Here is a 23,548-nt window from a genome sequence, read left to right on the forward strand (position 1 = left end):
GGGAAGGGGGAAATGTGTCACTACTGAGGTGAGGGGCTGGGTAATGTGCTGCTACAGGGAAGGGGGAAATGTGTCACTACAGAGGTGAGGGGCTGGGTAATGTGCTGCTACAGGGAAGGGGGGAAATGTGTCACTACAGTGGTGAGGGGCTGGGTAATGTGCTGCTACAGGGGAGGGGGGAAATGTGTCACTACAGTGGTGAGGGGCTGGGTAATGTGCTGCTACAGGGAAGGGGGGAAATGTGTCACTACAGAGGTGAGGGGCTGGGTAATGTGCTGCTACAGGGGAGGGGGGAAATGTGTCACTACAGAGGTGAGGGGCTGGGTAATGTGCTGCTATAGGGAAGGGGGAAATGTGTCACTACAGAGGTGAGGGGCTGGGTAATGTGCTGCTACAGGGAAGGGGGGAAATGTGTCACTACAGTGGTGAGGGGCTGAGTAATGTGCTGCTACAGGGAAGGGGGGAAATGTGTCACTAGAGGTGAGGGGCTGGGTAATGTGCTGCTACAGGGAAGGGGGGAAATGTGTCACTACAGAGGTGAGGGTCTGGGTAATGTGCTACTACAGGGGAGGGGGAAATGTGTCACTACAGAGGTGAGGGGCTGGGTAATGTGCTGCTACAGGGAAGGGGGGAAATGTGTCACTACAGTGGTGAGGGGCTGGGTAATGAGCTGCTACAGGGAAGGGGGAAATGTGTCACTTCCTAGGTGAGGGGCTGGGTAATGTGCTACTACAGGGAAGGGGGAAATGTGTCACTACTGAGGTGAGGGGCTGGGTAATGTGCTGCTACAGGGGAGGGGGAAATGTGTCACTAGAGGTAAGGGGCTGGGTAATGTGCTGCTACAGGGGATGGGGAAATGTGTCACTAGAGGTGAGGGGCTGGGTAATGTGCTGCTACAGGGGAGGGGGAAATGTGTCACTAGAGGTGAGGGTCTGGGTAATGTGCTGCTACAGGGGAGGGGGAAATGTGTCACTAGAGGTGAGGGGCTGGGTAATGTGCTGCTACAGGGAAGGGGGAAATGTGTCACTACAGAGGTGAGGGGCTGGGTAATGTGCTGCTACAGGAAAGGGGGGAAATGTGTTACTACAGAGGTGAGGGTCTGGGTAATGTGCTGCTATAGGGAAGGGGGAAATGTGTCACTACAGAGGTGGGGGGCTGGGTAATGTGCTGCTACAGGGAAGGGGGAAATGTGTCACTAGAGGTGAGGGGCTGGGTAATGTGCTGTTACAGGGAAGGGGGAAATGTGTCACTACAGAGGTGAGGGGCTGGGTAATGTGCTGCTACAGGGAAGGGGGAAATGTGTCACTACAGAGGTGAGGGGCTGGGTAATGTGCTGCTACAGGGGAGGGGGAAATATGTCACTACAGAGGTGAGGGGCTGGGTAATGTGCTGCTACAGGGAAGGGGGGAAATGTGTCACTACAGAGGTGAGGGTCTGGGTAATGTGCTGCTACAGGGAAGGGGGGAAATGTGTCACTACAGTGGTGAGGGGCTGGGTAATGTGCTGCTACAGGGAAGGGGGGAAATGTGTCACTACAGTGGTGAGGGGCTGGGTAATGAGCTGCTACAGGGAAGGGGGAAATGTGTCACTTCCTAGGTGAGGGGCTGGGTAATGTGCTACTACAGGGAAGGGGGAAATGTGTCACTACTGAGGTGAGGGGCTGGGTAATGTGCTGCTACAGGGAAGGGGGGAAATGTGTCACTACAGTGGTGAGGGGCTGGGTAATGAGCTGCTACAGGGGAGGGGGGAAATGTGTCACTACAGAGGTGAGGGGCGAGGTAATGTGCTGCTACAGGGAAGTGACATCCCTGGAGAAGACACAGGTAGGAGAATGAATAGACACTGAAGTTTAGTGTAGTGAGGGGAGAGTTAGAGTGAGTAGGGGGTGAGACAGGCTCCCGGAACTCAGACCCACCCCCATGTGTGCCTCCCCAGCCTACCCGTCCCTACTACAGGGGAGGGGGAAATGTGTCACTACAGAGGTGAGGATTGGGGGAATGTGCTGCTACAGGGGAGGGAGGAAATGTGTCACTACAGAGGTGAAAATTGGGGAATGTGCTTCTACAGGGGAGGGGGAAATGTGCCACTACAGAGGTGAGGATTGGGGGAATGTGCTTCTACAGGGGAGGGGGGAAATGTGTCACTACAGAGGTGAAAATTGGGGAATGTGCTTCTACAGGGGAGGGGGGAAATGTGTCACTACAGAGGTGAGGATGGGGGGAATGTGATGGTGAGGGTGTGGCTCAAACCCTGTGTGATATAAACATACTCATGGCCATGAAGCACTTTGGAACATTCTGGAAAGGTTTAAATGTTCACTTTGCAGCACCCAAAGAACAGAACACAGGATGCAACAAATGTTTTTTCGGTACTTGTGTACTTTACAGACTCTTTGCAGAGAGAACTCAAGTGTCCTACACTCATTATTATTATCAATCATGGTAATGTCTAAATCCCCTTCACGGAGAGGACCCTGACGTCATCAGCCAGTGTCTAGAGTCATTCCCTACCATCCAAGTGGGCATAGAGGGGGAATACAACCTTGTGGCGAGTGTAGCGAGCCACCGAGCCTGCGAGTGGACAACTTTCTTCTTTAGGTGGGGACAAGTTTCGGTACTTGTGTACGTAAAGTACACAAGTACCATTTAAAACATTCATTGGGTTCTCTCTGCAATGAGTCCGTAAAGTACAAGAGTACCGTTTTTCTTTAAGCACTAGCCCTTATTGTTTGTCACAGAATTACAGCAACAAATATAATACCTAATAAATAGTGTGGTTGGAATAACATGGTGACTGACAGCGTGAGCTACGTTGGGTGACCTATTCTTTTACTCAAGCATTGTTCCCACTAAATAGAAGCTCCAATTTTAGCTTTTATCTGGAAAATAGCCTTTATCTAACTCAAAAATGATTGACTGCTGGAGAATACTTTGGGAACTTCAGGTCTGCTTTACAGCAATACAGATGTGTCCACATACATCTATTCTCTGTGTACTACAAGTCGCGTTACACATAACACGTGAGTGTCGTGTGACTTTTGGTGCCACTTTTTACACCGAACGTCTTTTGGTGCCACTTTTTTACCTTCATATGTGTCTTATTCGCAGAGCGGCTGTGACACTGTAACATAGCGTTTCGCATGCAGATACACCCGCAGTCCCACACAGAATACAGACATCCCGCATATCGTTTTAATCAGCAGAAGCTGCTTGTCTGTTTTATGTGCATCGCTGTACGAATAAGACACATTTGTAGGTATGAGACAACTAGAAGGGCTGTTTAACACGCAAGGAGGCTAGATGTATGTGGATACCTCTGAATATAGTTAGTAACAGAATAAATAATAGAATCAGTAATAGAATATTGAAATGATAACTGTAATTTCTTTATCTTAATTTTTTCGGAATGGGTATGTAATACCGACAGTCGGGATGCCTCCTGTCAAAATACCAACAGCGGCATTCCGATGGGTTGGTATCCCGACAGGGGTCGGGTTAGTATACTAACCCTCCCCCACCCTTCTTGTAGCCTAGCCCTAACCCTCCCCACCCTGCACCCTAACCATCCCCATTAGTGCCTAAACCTAAGTTTCCCCCCTTCGTGCCTAAACCTAACCCCCCCAAGTGGTGCCTATCCCTAATCCTCCCCACCCTGCACCCTAACCCTCCCCGTTAGTGCCCAAACTTAAGTCCCCCCCCTTGTGCCTAAACCTAACCCTTCCCCCAGTGGTGCCTAACCCTAAGCCTACACCCTAGGGGTGCCTAACCCTAACCCCCCCCCAAACCTAACCCTGCTACGCTGCCTAAACCTAACACTCCCCTCCCCCACAGATAACAGCTAAGACGCCCCGGACATACCTCATTCGGGATGGCGTCCTTCTGGATTCTGGAGTCAGGATTAAGATAGGTGTCGGTATTTCGACGCCTATCTTAAGTCCTGTGTCGGGCTTCCCCCGTCGGGATTTAGACTGCTAACTACATCCCATTTTTTCATGTGCTGACCCTGAGATCTGTTAAGATACATTCTTACTGCTCTAATCTCACTATAAAATTGTGTCCTACTACAAAAGGTGATTGTAAGAAGTGTCTGGGAAAAGTTTTCAGTAAGCTTAACAGGCCTGACGCGGATAAAAGCTCTGGGGCTTGTTGTACATCCAGGAATACAGTATTACTAAGCTGGGTTAGCCATGTAAGTACCTTAGCATTCTGCTCTAAAAAGTCCTGATGCTGTAATTGACTCTCATTATATGGAAGTTGGGAAACCGAAGCTATGCGTGGTGAACCGCAAATTGTTTTCTCTGTCTTGTGTTTTTCTGAGATTTATAATTATAAGACAAAAATATAACAGTGAAATGTTACGTGTTCTGTTTGCTTTATTTCCTGGATGGTATAAAAACTATTACACTAAATTAGATGTTTTTGAAAAAGAAAAAAGGTTAAAAAACAAGAAGCACAAGGAATGATCCTTGTATAAGTTAATATCACAGCCACTAACTGGAGACTGCATGTTTTTGCATTCAACCAGGCAATGTTCAGTTGGCCAGAACTAGGTTGCAAAATGCTAAATATTCAAAAAGAAGGTGACACACATAAAGTTCCTATGTGACACAATGTATTTACACAGCGTGTAGGTTACGGGGTATCCCACGATTGCTAGTGATGTCTATCCCTCCTCCCTGGACATCCCACAAATTGCTGGAGGAGAAGGATGGCAACTCTACTCCCTCTCTGGAGCAAAAGGACCCATGGATCGGCACCTCATGCGCCATATAAAGAGTTATGTTATCAGTAGGTTATACAAGATATTTGCACAATATAGGAGAAAGAGATGAGAGGATGATGGATGAAAGAATGGTTGAAGAGAGTTGGTGGAGATACAGTAGGAGGAAGAGGGAGAGAGACATAGGAGGAAAAAGGATAGAGATGGGAGGTAAAGGGGAAAATTAAGAGATTGGTGGAAGAGTAGGAGAGACAGAGATGGGAGGAAGAGGGGATGAGAAAGAGATATAAGAGGAAGGCGGGAGAGAGATGGGAAGACAAGATCAAGAGAAAGAGGGGGAGAGTGGAAGACGGAAGGAAGAGGGGAAAACGGGGGAGAGAGATGGGAAGGTGGGGAAGAGAGATGAAAAATAAAGACCCTGCAACACCAAGAGCAAAAGCTACCAAACTGGCAAATTATGGATCCAAAATACTAGTATCTGTGGCTTTAATAAAGTGAATGTGTGCCCTCAAATTTTAATGGGAGTCATTCTACTGATATTTTATTGGGTGGAGTTACCCTGAACGGCCTTTGAGGTTCTTGAAACATATTATGTTATCCAATAAAGAATTAAGGCCCGTTACTATTTTTCTCCTTGGAACAATGCATAAGTGCTGCTGACACGTACAGTAAAGTGCCCCACTCAATCCCTAACTGCCCGGAACAAAGGTAAAGGAACAGTAAGAATCATATAAATGTAAAGATAAAGATGGCCTACACTGTATTTTAGCAAAATAAAAAAAAGTAATTATAGACGTTTTTATCCCGTTTTAAAAGTAAAGTAAATACATTAGCACTAAAAATATCCCGCTAAAGGGGCTACTAGGCCCCTTTAGAATTATCTGGAGATGATATATGGGTATATTTATAAATATCTAGCGATATGGTTGATTTTTTATCGCCACAGTGAAAATAAACTACTGTATCGCCATCAATTATTATTAAAATCTCTGCTGCCTCTGAAGCTGGCATGGAGTGGTAACGGGTAACTTATTGCTTTGCTGGGCAGCGATGGGGCATGCACCTCTATCACTCGGCTAGTCGGCTCATGCATCTGAAAGCGCAGACTTTAACCTTCATTTCCACTAAAATATATATCATTGATTCCAGTGAATATTAAAAAGTAACTTCTGTGAAACAACCTAATAATCAGCATGAGCGGTTCGGCTTTGGTTCTTTTTGCCAAATTAGCCCAAGTTTGGATGAATTCAGCTTTATCTTATCTCAAAAACACATGAGAGCCGGATAGCCAATATGAGGACGACTTTCAGTTCCAAACCGCTTATCTCTACTAGTAACATAGTTTTAATACAAAGTAGTCAGCAACAAGGCCTAAGTATGTTCACTGTGTTATTCCAAGCATATACAACTCAGCCCATAACAAAATAAATGCTACCTTTTCTAGTTTTCCAGATACGGGAATGAGCTTTGGTGGAGGTCCTCGTATATTCCCACTGATGGACCGGTCTTCCCGCATATCGTCCACATCACTGTAAGGGCTAGTGGGGGCTCTTGCTTCATGCCACTCCTCTTTAAAGTCCTCATTCACATAGGTATAATTCCCATTACTACCAGGCGCAGCAGCACAAGGTTTCTTTGTAGGAAGTCCGTTAAATAACGGGTCCTGGGAGTTATAATTGTTTTTTAAGAGCCCCTCCTGTTGTTTAAAAAAGTTTGGCATGCTGACAGGTTTTCGGCACTTGCTGCTAAATTCAGAGGCCTTGCACTGCTTGTCATGATAAGGTCTACCAGATATTAGACTGCTCACACTTCCCATTGTGTTCTCCGTAACCGGCGACCTTGAGCCTGGCAGGCTTTGGGGAACGTTGACCTCGGCGTTCTGGTCAATGGACGGGGGAAAAGCCTGCACTGCAGCCATTGTGTAGGAGACTGGAAGACGTAGGTCTACATAAGCAACCTGAAGCAAAAAAAAAGAAAACAGAACAAAGAATATGTTATATTTCTTAGTACTTTTAATCTCAAAGCAAAGTATTTGTGGTCTCGTTGGAGTATCCAACAGATAACCACTAAGCTCGGCTTCACATGGCTGAAGGCTGTTTCTCCCTACTTCCCTTTGGCCCAGTGTGCACTGTTTCCCTACATTTCAGGACACAGATGAAAGCACTGAAATTAAGATTTAATGGAGCAAATAAAAGGATGTTAGACTAGTTCTGTTCTGGAGGGATGTTTTCCAATTATTTATTTCTTTTGGTGGGAGAGCAACAGCATTTTATCAAAAAGTAAACATGGGAAAGAACATTATCTGGAAGAAATATTTTCAGTACTAAATTCACTTCAACGTCTCTGGGCTGTTAACCCTACAGAATCAGGTGCAGGCTTTGGATGGGGGGAGCAGCTCCTGAGCTCACTCAATTACTTTCGAGAAAGCGAGATAAAGGGCAAAATTTACTAAGTGGCGGGTTCTAAACCCCAGTGGTTTGGTGGCGGTTTGACGGCGTGTTCTATTGTGTTCTAAACCCCGGGGGTTTGGTGGCGCTTTTGCAGTGGTTTCTAAATGACAGCCCTGTTCTATTCTATTCTAAAATGTGTTTTGACAGCAGTTTTGCAGCGGTTTTGGCCTTAGTAAATCTGCAGATAGCAAAACCGAGGCTGAACCGCAGTCAAAACACATTTTAGAATAGAATAGAACAGGGCTGTCACTTAGAAAGTGCTGCAAAACCGCCACCAAACCCCCGCTGTCAAACCACCGCTTAGTAAATTTTGCCCACTGAATAAAAATTAAATAAATTCCAAGAACAAAAGAAGAAAAAAACAAAATAGGACATTAACAGTGCAGTGTAATGTACACATCATCTTTGAAAAACAATTGCTGCAAAATGTTAGCAAATATATATATTTTATAACATATACAGTGTATTTCATAACATATACAGTGAGCATGCATTATTACTTAACATCGTAGACACTGCAGTGATGGCGTGAGAACTAACCGATTATACCAATATCATTTACAGAAGTTTATACATATATCAGCATTACTTGTGTAATATAGCAATATTGTATTGACTTTATACTGTATACTTGTTTTATTATTATTATTATCCTTTATTCATACAGAACCAACAGTGTTGTACAATTATATATTGATACTAAAAGATTCAGACAAATAGAGGGTAATTGCATTAAATGTGATGTTATGATAGTCCAGCTTTGATCATTTCACTGCGCACCCCTGGCAGTGCAAAGCAAAATAACTGATATTGCAGACATTATGTGCCGCCATTAGGAGAACTCCCACACCGTTCCGACGACACATCCCCAACTGTATTTTATTTAACTGCCCTGATACAAACAGTAAAGAGGGCTATTCTTGCAATAACTATCTAGAGCAGAAGTTCTCAATTCTAGTTCTCAAGTACTCCCAACAGTTCATGTTTTCTGGATTTTTTGTCTGTGGAAACAGGTGGGATAATTACTGACCCAGCAAAACACATCAACTCTCCTGTGCATGATAAAAAAAATCCAGAAAACATGACTTGTTGGGGGTACTTTAGGACTGCAGTTGAGGACCACTGATCTAGAGCAGTGGTTCTCAAACCCGGTACTCAGGACCCCAAGCGTTAATTTTTTCCAGATCACCTGTGGCTCTTTAAAATGTGACAGTTGGTAACACACCTGTGCACCTGCTAGGTGATCTCGAAAACATGAACTGCTTGGGGTCCTGAGGACAGAATATGAGAACTAATGATCTGTTATTGACCTGTAAATACCAGCAAGTGCTGATGGCTTTCCAGGATCTGTAGTTCCACAACAGCTGGAGAGCAATAAGTTGCCTGAATCTAAGCTATAGGGAGGAAAACAATTAAACATTTATTTCCATAAATAGAAACAAAATAATTAAGATTAAAATAGGGAGAAAAATGGACAATCGCGATCTCTAAGGCTGGGTACATACTTGTACGACCGGCAATTGTGATGATTGTTGGGGTGATTTACCCCGGACCATGCAAGATTGTCGGTACACATTACCCGAGGTAATGAACGACAGAACCATACCCCATTCCGTGCTTCATTACACTGCACAGCCCCGCATAGGATAACGTGTGATCACGCGATATCGCATACGACCTGCAGGAGCGAGCAATTGGGCATACACACAATATGCCTGATCTGTCGTTTCGATTTGCTGAAGTTGGGTCGATATCATGCAAGTGTGTACCCACCCTAACAATGCAATGTTTCTAACTAAGGTAAGCATATAATGTAGCAAAAGTTTACCTCGTTATAAAGTGTGTCATGTACTGTAACTAGAACAATTGTAATTAATTTTGTGGAAACAGAATATAGTGTCACAACCAGTGCTATTTTTCAGCAGGAACAAGCAGGAACTCAGGGCCCGATTCAGACTCGCTCGCTAGGATGCGTTTAAACGCAGCCAACCGATTGTTTGGAATCTGCGCATGCGTACGCATCACAATGCGCGAGCACGAACTAGTGCGAGCGATCGGGAAGCGTTCGCTCGCTGCGCGTAGACAGCCCGGCTGAATGAGCGACAGGAGAAGCCGTTTGTGGTTGGTGACAGGGGCTGGCCGCTAGATACGGGGAAGTGGTGGTGCGAACGCAGGCGTGCCTGAGCATCTTAACACCGTTTCAGAGGTGTGCATAATTAAGAGGCAGCGTCATAGTACACGTCACCTGGTTGTATTTCACACTGAAGCACGCGCAGTGCTTGCAGTAGGGTATGGTCAACCACAAGTGCTGCTATCACATCCGATGGTACTCGATGTTACCGATGGTTGCATACACTTCCTGGACATGACGTGGGAAAGTGGGCGTCTTAAGACAGGCTGGTGGGTGTCTGCATACACAATGCGATCGCATGCTAAGACATAGTGGGTGTGCTAATGCCTCGCCGGGCGATCGCCTGCCTTGCCGAATTTGTATACGCATCTAGCGAGCGAACACATCTAGCGAGCGGGTCTGCATCAGGCCCTCAGTTCCTGAACCTCTCATTAACTATGATATAATGTCCTGGGCCACAATGTATTTTCCATAAAATGAGTTTAATTTTAAAGTCCCTTTTGAGTGCCTTCTTTTCTAAATACTAGCTCCACCCCCAGTAGCTCCAACCACAGTTCCTGAACCTATTTGCCCAGAAAAATAGCCCTGCTCACAACACATGATCACGCTTGGAAAATTTCCACTATTACACAACAGTCTGAGCTGCAAATCACAGTCAGTCATTTCAATAAATCTTTTAACCAAACAGGAAAAATTGGTTTTCCAGATATATAAAATTTACTAGCTTAGGTGCCAAAATAAATGGAAGTAATTGAATAGTAATATATCTATAAGGAGAAAGATTTATTGAGTGTCCCTGAATCTGAGATGCAATAGGGCAAATGTGTAATCATTATATGATAACAAAAACATTGGCCTTCCCTAAAAAAAAAAAAAATAAGCTCTGGGTTCTTAATACTAAACTGTATTTCATATACACTAATTAACACTGCCAAATAAATACAATTGATAAAACAGAGGGTAGATTTGATACAAGATTCTCGGACCCTAATTATGCTATTTACAGTTTTCATGAGGTTCAGTGTGAATTTCCTGGAGTTGCAGTACAGTATTCCTATTCATAAACACTAGGACGTACAGTAGTTACTATCTGTCAGGAGTGAGAGTACAGTATCATGGTCACTGCCTGCCAAAGGTAATCTTTATTCAATTAGGATTATAGCTCTCAGTTATTGGCTAGCAGAGCGTCAGGTGAGATGTGAATAAGTGGGCGCATACATTAATGTAGTTATGAGACTGGTCTCAATTCGGCCAGAGGAAGCCCGACAAGGGACTTAAAATAGGCGTCAACAAGGGACTTAAGATAGGGGTTAGGGTTAGGTACTAAGGGGTAAGTACGGGGTGCCCCTTAGTGTTAGCCACGCGGGGGGGAGGGGGAGGGTTAGGTTTAGGTAGCGTAGCGGGGTTAGCGTTGTTTCGGGGGGGGGGGGTTATGCATCACTGTGGGGAGTTAGGCTCAGGCATGAAGGGGGGAGACTTAGGTTTTGGCACTAACGGGGAGGGTTAGGGTTAGGCTACAAGAAGGGAGGGTTAGGGGGAGAAGGGGGAGGGTATGTATACTTACCCAACTCCTGTCGGGATACCAAACATTGGGATGCCGCTGTCGGTATTGTGACAGGAGGTATCCCAGCAGCTGGCATTACATAATCCCATTAAAGACACAAAACATACTAATGGGCATTGGGCACTATGGAACAGTGCGTGGAGTAATTACCCACAACTTGGTGGAGTTTTATGCAACTGTATATTGTAAACATAAAACCTATTGAACACTATGCTAAAATAAAGTACAACTGTAGCTTCCAAAAACAAATTTCAAAACATTTTCTGTGTGGCGCTGCTCTTCATAGTGATTGTGGATGGAAGGATAGCTGCGTGTCTGGCTCATGTCTGTGTGGCGCTGCTCTTCATAGTGATTGTGGATGGAAGGATAGCTGCGTGTCTGACATTATCAACAAACAGCACCAATTGTTTGATTTTTCCCATGAATGACAGAATCCCCAGATAATAGATCCCAAACCTGTATTGCCCAGACCTGAAAGGGTGAAATCCTTTCAACAGAACAGTTTTGTGTCTGGTATCTTTGCTGATGCAGCTTTTCTGTCATCACCCAAAGTCTCTGTTTAGCAGCACAATACATGATTTTAAAGTAAAAATGTGTTACTCATCTCAGGTCACGTAAGTCAAATATGAATAATGTCTCCCTGCTGAGTATTATTATTACTACTAAACCTCTTGTACAAAAAGAACAGGGAATTCTGTAGTTTAGCTTTTTGTTTGTTTTACATTGTGCAACATTTATTCAACTCTACATTTGTTATAGGCGTAGATCATTTATGGTAGAAAATCAGGGTTACTAACCATCAATAAATTTCATACTTTCCAAATGTCCCAAATTGGGAGTCTCGATTTCAGGGCACTGTCCCACCAGTTGGCACAACGGTGCCACTTCTTAGGAAGTTGCTAGGTGTGTGTGAGCTGGTGGCAGTGGCAATTCCAAGCTTATTTGCAGATCTAGAAGGGGTGTTGGGGACGTGGCCTTGGCCCAATGTGGTATGACATTGCCCCTTTATGTGTTAACTCCAGGATAATGTTGGAAGTACACTTATACCAATTTCACATCGCAAACTCGGCTCTGACCCGAGAGTTGGAACACGGGTCCAACCCAGCTGCGAATCGGGTCTGATCCCTTTCACACTGCACCTTCGACCAGGGTTATTCCTGGGTTGGCCCTGTTCACACAGGACCCGGGTGAGTCATGTAAAACCCTATGGATGTCATTAACAATTGATTTTTTCAGGCTCACAAAGATAAGATCACAAAAGGGAACAAAAGGGAGGGGTGGGGACTGCTCACAGTATTGCGGGAATCATGGCTGATGGATTACCACTGTGTAGTCCTAATTTCATGAGTGTTTGTGCTTTACTGCTGTTTGATTCAGCTAGTGAGAGCATGATGCAGCTTCTGACAGTATAGTGTACAGTTCACTTCTTTATCACTTCAATTAGTCTTCATTGTAATGACAGTAGTGGTATAAACGCCCTCCATGCTGCCATAATAATACCTCTGCTGTTGTCTGCAGTGTGCTGCCTATGTGTTTGGCTGCTGACATCATCAAGTGAGACCCAGGAACATCCAAATCAGTGGTGTTTGCTGAGTCCCAGGTTGGATAACCCAGGTTGGGCCCGTTCACACTGCACATCAACCTGGCTTGTTCCCAAGTTCAACTTTGGTCGATTGCAGGGTTGAAATGCAGAGTCGCCGGACCCAGCAATTTTTCTGTTTCACACTGCACCTCGACCCGGGTCAACACGGCAATATACCGGGTTACTTTTGCGATGTGAAAGGGGTATAAGTGTAATGCAGTCAGTAAAATTGATCTGCTCTACTATACAAAATACCAAAGTAATTCAGATGCCATGGTGCTGCTTTTGCAGATGACCCCATGTACTATTGTCCCCCTGATGTAGCACTACCCAGCCCAGGATATAGCTAGCTACTTATTTTAGGGATTGGCACACTTATTTGATATGTAATTAATTATTCTCTTTTAGGGGCCCATTATCATTAACTATTTGCGACATGTTCCCTGAAAACACACGGTTTTGGAGGATAACTGCAAATAATTAGTATACCCCAGATGTAGTATGGACCCCCCATTTCCAACAGCAGCCACAACCCCCATAGGTTTCTATGTAGATGCGATGCTGTCGAATTTATCAAGCTGTGGCAATGGCCGCGGCAGATGCTTGGTCTGTAGACCGTACATGTGCTGGAGTCTCGGCACAGGAGTGAAGAGACCGCTGACATGGTCACTTCACTCCAAGCACATCACAGGGACAGTCTCCTTTTGGAGCCTATGTCCCCGTGGGTGCAATTTAATACATCCGGGAGGTATGATCACTACTGCTATGCAAACATGGGTGCTAATATCGTGCCCAAATTGCATTGCTAATGTGATCATTGATATAAGGGCTCCTATAACAGTAAGGGGCAAAATCAATTAGCTGCAGCTTTTGTCGTGTGGTCTATTCTCCTGGGTAAAATGTCTGGGGCTATTCAATTAGAGACCCGCGATTAACCCGCGAGCAGCCGTTAGCGCTCATTTCTGCTCACACCACTGGAGGGCGACAGCAGAAATAAGAGCTAAATGTTGCCTCAGGACTGCTTGCGGGTTAATTATGGGTTTCTAAATAACTAGCTTTGGGCACTTCAACCAGGAGAACAGACAGCAGGACACAACCCTATGGCTAATTTAATCTGCCACTATATATACACATGAAGATGGTGTTATAATCACCAGATCATATCCTTACACCATGCCGTTACAACAGATAAGCCTCCTAGGAGATGTGGGCTCCATTCAGACTTGGTCGCAAGATGCGTTCGCTCGTTCCCAGCATATGCAAATTCGGCTAAGTGACAGCAAGGCAGGCGATCGCACGGCAAGGCATAAGCACGCCCACTATGTCTTGCTGTGCGATCGCTTTGTGTATGCAGACGCCCACCAGCCTGTCTTAAGACACTCAATTGTGCACGTCATCTCCAGGAAGTGTATGCAACCATCGGTACATCGGGTACCATTGGAAGCGAACGCAGCGCTTGAGGTAGACTATACCCTACCGCAAGCACTGCGAGCACTTCAGTGTGAAATACAACCAGGTGACGTGTACTATGATGCTGCCTGTTAATTATGCATGCCTCTGAAACGTCGTTATTTCGGTCAGGCACGCCTGCGTTCAGATCTACACTCCCCCCGTTTCTAGAGGCCAACCCGTTACCACCCACAAACGTCTTCTCCTGCCAATCACTCTGCTGGGCTGTCTATGCTCGGCGAGCGAACGCTTCCCGATCTTTCACAGTGGTTACCCAAGCGCACTGTGATGCATACGCATGTGCACAATGCAAACCATCGCCAGCTACGAGCGAACGCTTCTTAGCGTCCGGGTCTGAATCGGGCCCTGTATCTGGAGATGAAGCCTAGTCTAACCAGGCCACATCTCCACGTGTGCATGCCTCTACTATACATACATGCATGGCCGCAATCCACCTATCCAGCTGTAGGGGGCCACAACTTTGCTGGGTACAAACTAGATGATTTCTCAGACCATATGGCGAATTGGACCGATATATCGTCCGGGTCAGCTAGTGTGTATGCAGTTTGAGTGGCGATATCAAGGTCGTTCCGTCGGCTGAGCGACCCAGCTGCCGATGCCAGGAAGGTGAATGGTGCCAGTGAACGATGTATCGGGCGGTTGGACACAAGATCGCGCAGTGTGTATGGACCGCCCGATATCGGTCCATCGTACCATCGGGTTAGATAATATGTACTCGGTTTAAATGCATTTAGTGCTGTTACTCAGCATCAGGCCCAACACAATTACTTAAACAAATCAGAACTAAATACATTCTCAGAGGACTCCGTCCTAACCAAGTCCTGTCCCAGAAATCTCAGCGTATTCGTTTTCTGGGATCACAATTACAAATCAAATTGAATTAGATATCTATCTGGGAATATGGATCTTGATACTCTTTCACCACTTCCTGGAAACCTGGTTTACATCAGCTCCTAATGTGGTATAAACCCAAGTTCCATCACATCTCAGAGGATGAATCGACTCTCTGGCTTTTAACCTTCTCAATAAACATTCTGCTGCTGTCTGACTTTTACATCTGATTCCTGCGCTAATCCCCCTCCGCCTTCTCCGCTTTCATGTCTGCAGATGCCTGGGTTCCTCTGACCTCACTTTTGCTTTGTACAGGGATTTCCTTAGCCCCCTTCTCAGTTGCTACTCTCTTTCTGACTGTAGCCAGGAGTTCAAGAAGCCTTTGCGTGACTACTTCACATTTGTGGAAACACTAGACACCGGGCCTTGCCTTGTGCTAATGAAAACCTTTGCTGCCAATGACAGCGGAGAAATAACACAGACTCCTTTAATGCTACACCCTTGATAGCAAACACCTGCTGAGTGCTCCAAGGGCAACTGAGCCATTCTTCTCCCATGTTTTCACCTCTGCAGCAGGGTCATATATCACCATATTATCAGCCTGGGTAATGAACCTGGGGCAAAGTAAACAAGTGACAGCTTTTTCTCTGTCATCTGAACAAGTAACCTAAGAATGTCTGCCTTTGCTAGGTGACTAGACCAATGCACAAAAATAGAAGCAATTACAATGGTTTTATAATCTGGCGTAAGGGTTAGCATTACTGCCTCGTAGCCAGGGCTGCCATCAGAAATTGTGGGGCCCGGGACTAACAAAGTAAGCAGCCCCCCCGCTGGGATTATTCCATGATTTTTAAAGTGTGCAGACTTGTGCTTATGTGTATATATATAGATATATATATATATATATACACCCACACACATACACACACGCACATTCCTGATAGCTTAGTTAGGCAGTGTCCCATCTTCTCTCCGTCAGGGTCAGCTGTCACATTGGATCTTTCTCCCAGCACAAGCTGGGTGCAGGCCGCTCACTCTGCAGCGTCCCCCTGCTCCTGTGCTTTGCCATTTGCTCCTCCTCCTCGGCTCCTCTCAGCCTCCTCTACTCGATATGCAGCCGCAGGCACACAATAGAGCATACACGGCATGATGTCATTACGCCGTGCAAGCACTAACATGCCGTGACTAGAGGCAGGGGAGATGGAGCTCTAGAGCTTTTTCTTGTAACAGTTAGCCCCCCTGGTTGTTACCGAGCAGACAGGCGGCCGCGGCGCGGAGCAGACCGGAGGGTTAGTAGAAAACATTTTTAGCCATCTGGCAAATGGGTGGTTCGGTGCACCCCGGACCACCCCTTAGTTTAGCCTATGTAGTGAACGGGCCCCGGCGGGCACCCTCCAATTTCTGCCAGTGTCCGGGCCCGGGACTCCAGTCCAGACAGTCCCCCCCTGATGGCGGCCCTGCTCACAGCACTGCGGTCCTGGGTTCGATTCCCACTACGGCCCTAACTGTGTGGAGTTTGTATATTCTCCCTGTGCTTGCGTGGGCTTTTTCCAGGGGTGCTCCGGTTTCCTCCCACACCAAAAATATACTGGTAGGTTAATTGGCTCCCAACAAAAATTAACCCTAGTGTGTGTGCATGTAGTAGGGAATATAGGCCCTCATTCAGAGCCACTCGCTATTTGCGGTCGTTCGTTTTAAAACAAGGGGTGGCTATTCAAATGAACCGTTCGCTGTTTGCGGTCTGTTCACGCCTCTAGGTCTGAACGAGCGAACAAAACTTGCGTTCGTTTTTTGGAAAAATACGCCCCCTGGCCGCTCGCATCCTACGTCATGTCCGCTATTTATTAGATTAATCAAGTACATCGACAAGGGTATGAACTGCTCGCTATTCTTGTGGTTGGTTTTTGCTACCACAATTTTGCAAGCAGTTCTGGCTATAAAATAACCCAGTGACGTGGTCAATGACGCTGCTGTTTTAATTATGCACACCCATAAAACGCCCGTTTTGACCTTTAAGCACGCCTGCGATCGGATCTCCACTCCCCGTTTTCAAGCACCTTCCCCTGTTACCACCCACATATGCCTCATTCTGTCACTCAAATTATCAGGCATTCGCTATTTTGCGAGCACATGAATTTCGGCCGCACTGAGTGGTTCGCGCATGAGTATTACGATCCGTACGCATGCGCAGTTGGGCAAACATCGCTCGGAGCGAACGAGCAGCCACTTGCGTCCGGCTCTGAATCAGGGCCATAGAGTGTAAGCTCCACTGGGGCAGGGACTCATGTGAATGGACAAATATTCTTTCACAGCGCTGTGGAATACATGTGCGCTATTTAAATAACTGGTAAGAAATAACTAAAACAGTATATTATTTTATACGATTACTTTTTTTCAGTGTTTTTGGACTTACTAGTAAATAGGTTTTTGGATTTTTGGATAAAATATCCCTGTACTAAAGGTTCTTTGGTATCATTGGTGGCTCTGTGCCTACATTACCGCAGTGATACATAATACAGCATGGTCAGTATTTACCAATCTATAGCTATCCTGATGGCAGTAGTTACCAGTGAAAAGCAGGTCTTTTCGTCACTTGTTAAAGTGACTGTGGCTGCTACCTCCACACAGGTCTATGGGGATTGGGGTAAGGGGTGTAAAAAACAGTTTAGCATATGTAAAAATTGAGAAAAAGTGGAAATAAAAGCCGAATCTCCAGTGAATAACATTGGAGACTTGGCTTATCTCGGCTTCACACACCTTATACATACTTACAGGGAAAATCTTTGTCTTTTCAACTGTCATTAAAGTTAACGACTGCCGGAGTCACCCAGAAACTGACATGAAGATCTATCGGCTTCCTTGGTCATTATATTCAGTATTGAAACAGCTTTAGAAGGTATTTTGAAACTAAGCCTTGTTTATACAGATGCCCAGACTGACAGACTGAGTTCTGAGCAACTAGTAAGCTCTGAGCCACGTCCTGAATGTGAAGTTCATGATTTCACTGAAAGAAATGTGGTTCGTCCATGACACTAGTCCTTTATTCCCATGATGCACTGCAGCTCTGTACACACCAACAGGCAGATGACAGTAAAGTAAGGTGCCAGTTGGGCTACAGTATATCACTACAAAGTCAATAAGGGTTTCACATCATTTTGTATTTATGTAAAAAAGTACAAAGTGTTTATTTATTTTTTACATTATTTTGGCAAACAGTGATTTATTTGGGAGGGGGCTGATGAAGCAGAAAATATAAGGAGGCGATCCAGAATTACGTCCAGCTGGCATAGAATTACCTTTATTTCCTGTTACCTGGCTGTACCCTGCATTCAACTAAAACCGGATTAGTTTTCAGAACAAAAACATCTTTACTCTGTCCCACAATAAGACCAATTAAATAGCACAAGGGAAATCAGCTTTTGTCCAGCCCCAGGTGCAGTTGTTTAAGCAGGGAAACTACATACAGACTGCATTCAAATGACTTGAATTATTGGTGCACTACAGTTGGTGCATGTTCACTGGACAGTTATAATCAACTTTTATACATTTTAAATTATCCATTTTAATAAATATTGATTCACAACAAGAATATGAACTGACCCTGAGTATTGTATCCTAGATAAAACAACTAAGAGGTACATTTAACCAGTATTAAGAAATGGATAAAACTGTAGAAGGGCAAATCTTTAAAACCAGTTCCTGGGAAATAGGGACAGTTGGTAATGACGGTTCAATTACCTAGAGTTCCCACATGTACCAACATGGAATTTTAACAAATGAGAGGACCCGTGTGCAAGTTTTTGCACAGGGCCCTCATCTGCCTGAATAATGTAGGGATGGACATTGGAAGCCAGTGGTTAGCAACCATCGATGTTACCAATCTGATGGAAATTCTTGTTCCATTGAATTGTGAGTTTTCAATGGTTGCCAGCCATCGGATGCAGCATTCTAGTGCCCATTCTATGGCTGACAGACTTGTATGCAGCTGAAGTGGTGCCCGCAGCTCAGCTTATGTCATACTCGCCTACCCTCCCAGAACGACCATGAGGCTCCCGATAACCAGGAGGGGCAAGCAGAATCTAGGCAAGTATGGCTCCGACTGCTTCTCCGCATGTGCACGTAGTAACAATCAATAGTTTTACCATTGAATGGTTTTGATTTGTCGGAAGCCCCCAACCATTTGATGCCGGGCTTCCGATGTCCATCCTTAGACAAATGGCAGCAATGTCTCTGGCACAGTGCTATTTTGCACATGCTCCATGTATCCAGCAATTTTTGCAGAAATACTGTGCCAGCCTCAACCCTTTTATCTACCTTTTCCAGGGTGCTCTCCTTAGCCCAGGGGCCCGTGTGCGCCACACACCCTGCACCCATTGTGAATATGCTCCTGGTAACAACACAACATGTTCTCTTAAATAATAGCATTAGTTTATAGTGCATTATTAAAATAGTTAGTACTGTTTGTGGAATGATTTAATATGCATGAGAACCCAGCCTATCATTTTACTATGAGCTCTTGGGATCACCTAGAGCACAGGTTCTCAAACTCGTTCCACAGGACCCCAAACAGTGCATGTTTTCCAGTTCTCCTCACAGAATCACAAGTGAAATAATTAGCTCCACCTGTGGATCTTTAAATGTGTCAGTGAGTAATGAATACACCTGTGCACCTTCTGGTTGACCTGGAAAAAGTGAACTGTGTGGGGTCCTGAGGACCAAGTTTGAGAACCTCTGACCTAGAGGCATGAGGCAGTATCTTATATATTATATATTACTATCCTCTATGTATTGTTTAACAGTATTATTTATTTGTTTTATTGTACAATGCTATTCAAGTAGAAGCAAATACGTAATGCTTATCATAAAACAGGATCAAGTTAATAGGTTTCATAAAGGTGACTTTTGACAACTTAACTATAATAAACCATGTATATCTTGGATGGAAGAGACCACTGTAAGAAAGCCATGTCAAGTACTGTTCCACTGTCCTATAAAGGCAATTACAAAATAATTAAAAGGAACAAACATGGTTAAATAGGAGACCTCAACCCTGAAATTATTACCTTTGAGGACTTTATTCTATGTAATAAAAAGACCACCAAACAAAATGACTACGTACAGTGTCAGCTTCCGGTACTGGCCAAGGGCTGCGAGGTAGAGATCGAAAGACCTCTCTCCTTCCCCTGGAGACTCCATAGACAAACAGTAGTTTACACCATCTGAAGATGGTGTAAACTACCGATGCTAAACTCCAAAAGCAAAGCTTTTTGGAGTTTAGTACATAGGGGTCGGATCGTAGTCCCCATTGATAATAATGGGGACTGCGATCTGCAGTGCTAATTAGCACTTTGCCAAAGATTTCTGTGAAATCTCCTGCTTTGTGCTATTATTACATAGGATCGATACATAAAATTAATCAAAAACTGCAGTTTCTGCATAATTTTGTGATCTGTGAACCCCATACATTGCAGATTTTTTAATACAATCATCTGCAAATTGCAGAATTGCAAATGTATGGAGGCCTATACTCAATCCACTATCAGAGACATAATACTTACGGGAATCAATCGGGAAACCGGCTGACGTAAGCCCGACAGCCGGCTTCCCGATTGCTTTATCCAGGCGAGGGTTAAATGACAGGCGTCTAAATCTAGACGCCTGTCATTTAACCGACGCCGGAAGACCAGCGCCCGGCATCCTGATCGAAAGGATGCCGGGCGCCACAAGCGGATAGCTGGTGGGGGGGGGGGGGGGTGTTAGGTTTAGGGCATCCGGGGGGACTTACGGTTAGGCACCCACCGGGAGGGTTAGACTAGGGGAAGGGGGGGTTAGGGTTAGGCACCCCCGGGGGGAGGTTAGGGTTAGGCACCCCCAGGGGGACTTAGGTTTAAGCAGTGGGGAAGGGGGGGTTGGGTTTAGGCACAGGGGGGAGGTTAGGGTTAGGCACCCCTAAGGAGGGTTAGGTTAGTTTGTACTTACCTAGGGATGATCGGAATTTCCAGCGCTGTCGGGCTGCCGCTGCCGGGATCTCTGCATCTGTCGGGATGATGCTGCTGGGAATCGAACTGCCGGCCGAGCGTCAGCCGGTATTTCATACCGAATGCAATATTTACCTTGACACTGTTCCAGAACACATTTCCCAAACGTGTGATTTACATTATATATTTACCTTTGTTATCACTTGCCAGTCTGTATACAGCATGCTGAAAACCTTCACCCAGAAAAACTGTCCTCTGCCACCTATAGAGCCCCCCTTCTCCCATCTCTCAGATTAAATAAAGAGAAAAATACTATTATACTAATATGAGTAATTTGTTTTGACTCCATTTTCTCGTGTTTGCTTATGTTCTTATTATATTCATCAAATGATTCCATGGGGAGATCACAGCAGCAGACTGCCAGCATCGCTAGATTACCCGAATCGTGTGTATCTCTCGTTGGAAATCCACAGTCACCATGAAACTGCAATTTAATTTATCCTGGAAGGCATGTCAGATATCTCTGACCTTGTGCATGCGCAAAGGAGGACAGGGAAGCCAGCCGTGATAGATACTACTAACTCAGCCGGCCCAGCCAGGCCAGCCTGTCTGTCACATCGCTGTGCCGCGGGCCTGCTGACAGGCAGTGAGCCTGCTTTGTGGAGCATATTATTATTGGGGGGGCAGCAGGGGGTCTGGGGCACATGTGGGACTGGGGGGAGCCTGCGCTTGTTGAACATGGAGGGGCAGAACTGTAAGTGGGAGGAGTAATGAATAGAGAGGGAAGGAGTCCGTATTAATTCTTAAACCGCCCCCTCTAAAAGTGAAGTCTAGATCCGCCACTGCTCAGTGTATAGTATAACGATGGTGACAGGCAGGGCTGGCCCAACCTATAAGCCGGGAACGCGGCCGCGTAGAGCGCCAGACTGAGCAGGGCGCCACGGCAGTCACCCGGCCGGAGGCTCGAGTCCCTGCTGGAGGGGGAGGAGGGAAGCTCTCCTCCCCTCTCATCTATAGAGCGATGAAGTGATCAAATTACCAAAGTTGGTAATCCGATCCGAGGCTCCGAGCAGTGCTGGCTGGACCGGGTGATGGGTCATGTGCCTCCGGGCAGACTGTGACACAGCTGCCTGCGCAGGCGCGCCGCAGTGCTCAGGAGGGCGCCCGCCGACGTCACTGCCAGCCAGACCTGTTCCCTGCCTGCCGCTTTTGGAGCCAGCAGGTGAGTCTGAGTAAGGGGCTGTGATGGAGGGATGCTGTAATAAAGGGGCTGTGATGGAGGGGGACTGTAATGGAGGGGCTGTGATGGAGGTGACTGTGATAAGGGGGAGTGAGAGGGGCTATGTTGAGGGGCTGTGAAGAGGGGATATGAGGGGCTGTGATGGAGAAGCTGTGATGAGGGTAATATGAGGGGCTGTGATGGAGGGGTGCTGTAAAGGAGGTGCTGTGATGGAGGTAATGGAGGTGACTGTGATGGAGGTGACTGTGATGAGGGGGACTGAGAGGGGCTATGTTGAGGGACTGTGATGAGGGTCATATGAGAGTCTGTGAAGAGGGGATATGAGGGGCTGTGATGGAGGGGGGCTGTAATGGAGGTGCTGTGATGGAGTGACTGTGATGGAGGTGACTGTGATGAGGGGGAGTGAGATGGACTATGTTGAGGGGATGTGAAGCTGGTATATGAGGGGCATGTGATGGAGGGGATGTGATGAGGAGGATATGGGAGCTGTGATGAGGGGATATGAGGGGAGTGAGAGGAGCTGTGATGAAGGGGGTTGTGATGACTGGGGCTGTGATGAGGGGTGCTGTGAGGGGCTGTGATGAGGGGTGCTGGGCTGTGAGGGGCTCCATGAGGGGGATGAGTGAGCTAGGATGAAGGTCCACTGAGGGGTGCCAAAATCTATTACCGCTTACCAAACAACTTTGGCTCGGGCCGACCCTGGTGACAGGTCAATACTCTGTGTACAATAATTACTATGGTGACAGACCAATACTCCGTGTACAGTATTACTATAGTGACAGGCCAATACTTCATGTACAGTATTACTATGGTGACAAGCCAATACTTCCGTGTACAGTATTACTATGTTGACAGGCTAATACTCAGTGTACAGTATTACTATGTCAGTGGGGCCGGACCCAGATGGTAGGCGTTCCCATGGGAATGCCTCCGTCTGGCAGCCACGCCCCCGGCACGCCCACTGTCGTGCGCATGCGCACTAGGGCACCATCGACCCGCTTGCGAGCGCTCAGTGCTCGCGAGCAGGTCTGAATCAGGCCCACAGTTCACTAGGGCCTCTCTACAATACTGCATCGTTTCCAAGTATTATGGGATAGATACTTATTACATATTCTGGTGCTACATAACTAAAGGACAATAGTAGTAAAAATAATAATAATCAACATAATAATAATAATAATAATAATAATAATAATAATAATAATAATAATAATACAGGTTGAGTCACCCATATCCAAATATTCCAAAGTACAGAATTTTGTTGGCATGACTGAGATAATGAAACCTTTGATTGTTGATGGTTCAATGTACACAAACTTTGTCTAAGGCACAAATTATTAAAATTATTGTATAAAATTACCTTCAGGCTTTGTGTATAAGGTGTATATGAAACACAAATGAATTTAATTTCTATACACAAACTGTTTGAGATACAAAATTATTGAAAATATTGTATAAAATTACCTGCAGGCTGTGTGTATAAGGTGTATATAACACATAAATGCATTCTGTGTGTATATTTGGGTCCCATTCCCAAGATATTTCATTATGGTATGCAATTATTCCAAAATATGGAATATTCT

General features: G+C 45.6%; 1 protein-coding gene across 6 annotated transcripts in view; it reads right to left on the reverse strand.

Moving 5' to 3' along the window:
• LZTS2 (leucine zipper tumor suppressor 2) overlaps positions 1-23,548 on the reverse strand; it is a 178,253-nt gene that overhangs the window by 15,528 nt on the left and 139,177 nt on the right. For 4 of the 6 annotated variants that reach the window (XM_088448688.1, XM_088448686.1, XM_088448687.1 and 1 more), the window contains one exon: positions 6,155-6,676. In XM_088448688.1, coding sequence (XP_088304814.1) covers positions 6,155-6,637 — 483 coding nt within the window. In that variant the 5' untranslated portion in view covers positions 6,638-6,676. Of the gene's footprint in view, positions 1-6,154; positions 6,677-17,519; positions 17,690-18,043; positions 18,078-23,548 lie in introns of those variants that run through there. The other 2 variants (XM_088448689.1, XM_088448685.1) reach the window with 2 other exon arrangements.

This window comes from Taudactylus pleione, unplaced genomic scaffold, assembly GCF_031769625.1.
Source record: "Taudactylus pleione unplaced genomic scaffold, aTauple2 ptg000464l, whole genome shotgun sequence".
Taxonomy (NCBI): Eukaryota; Metazoa; Chordata; class Amphibia; order Anura; family Myobatrachidae; genus Taudactylus; species Taudactylus pleione.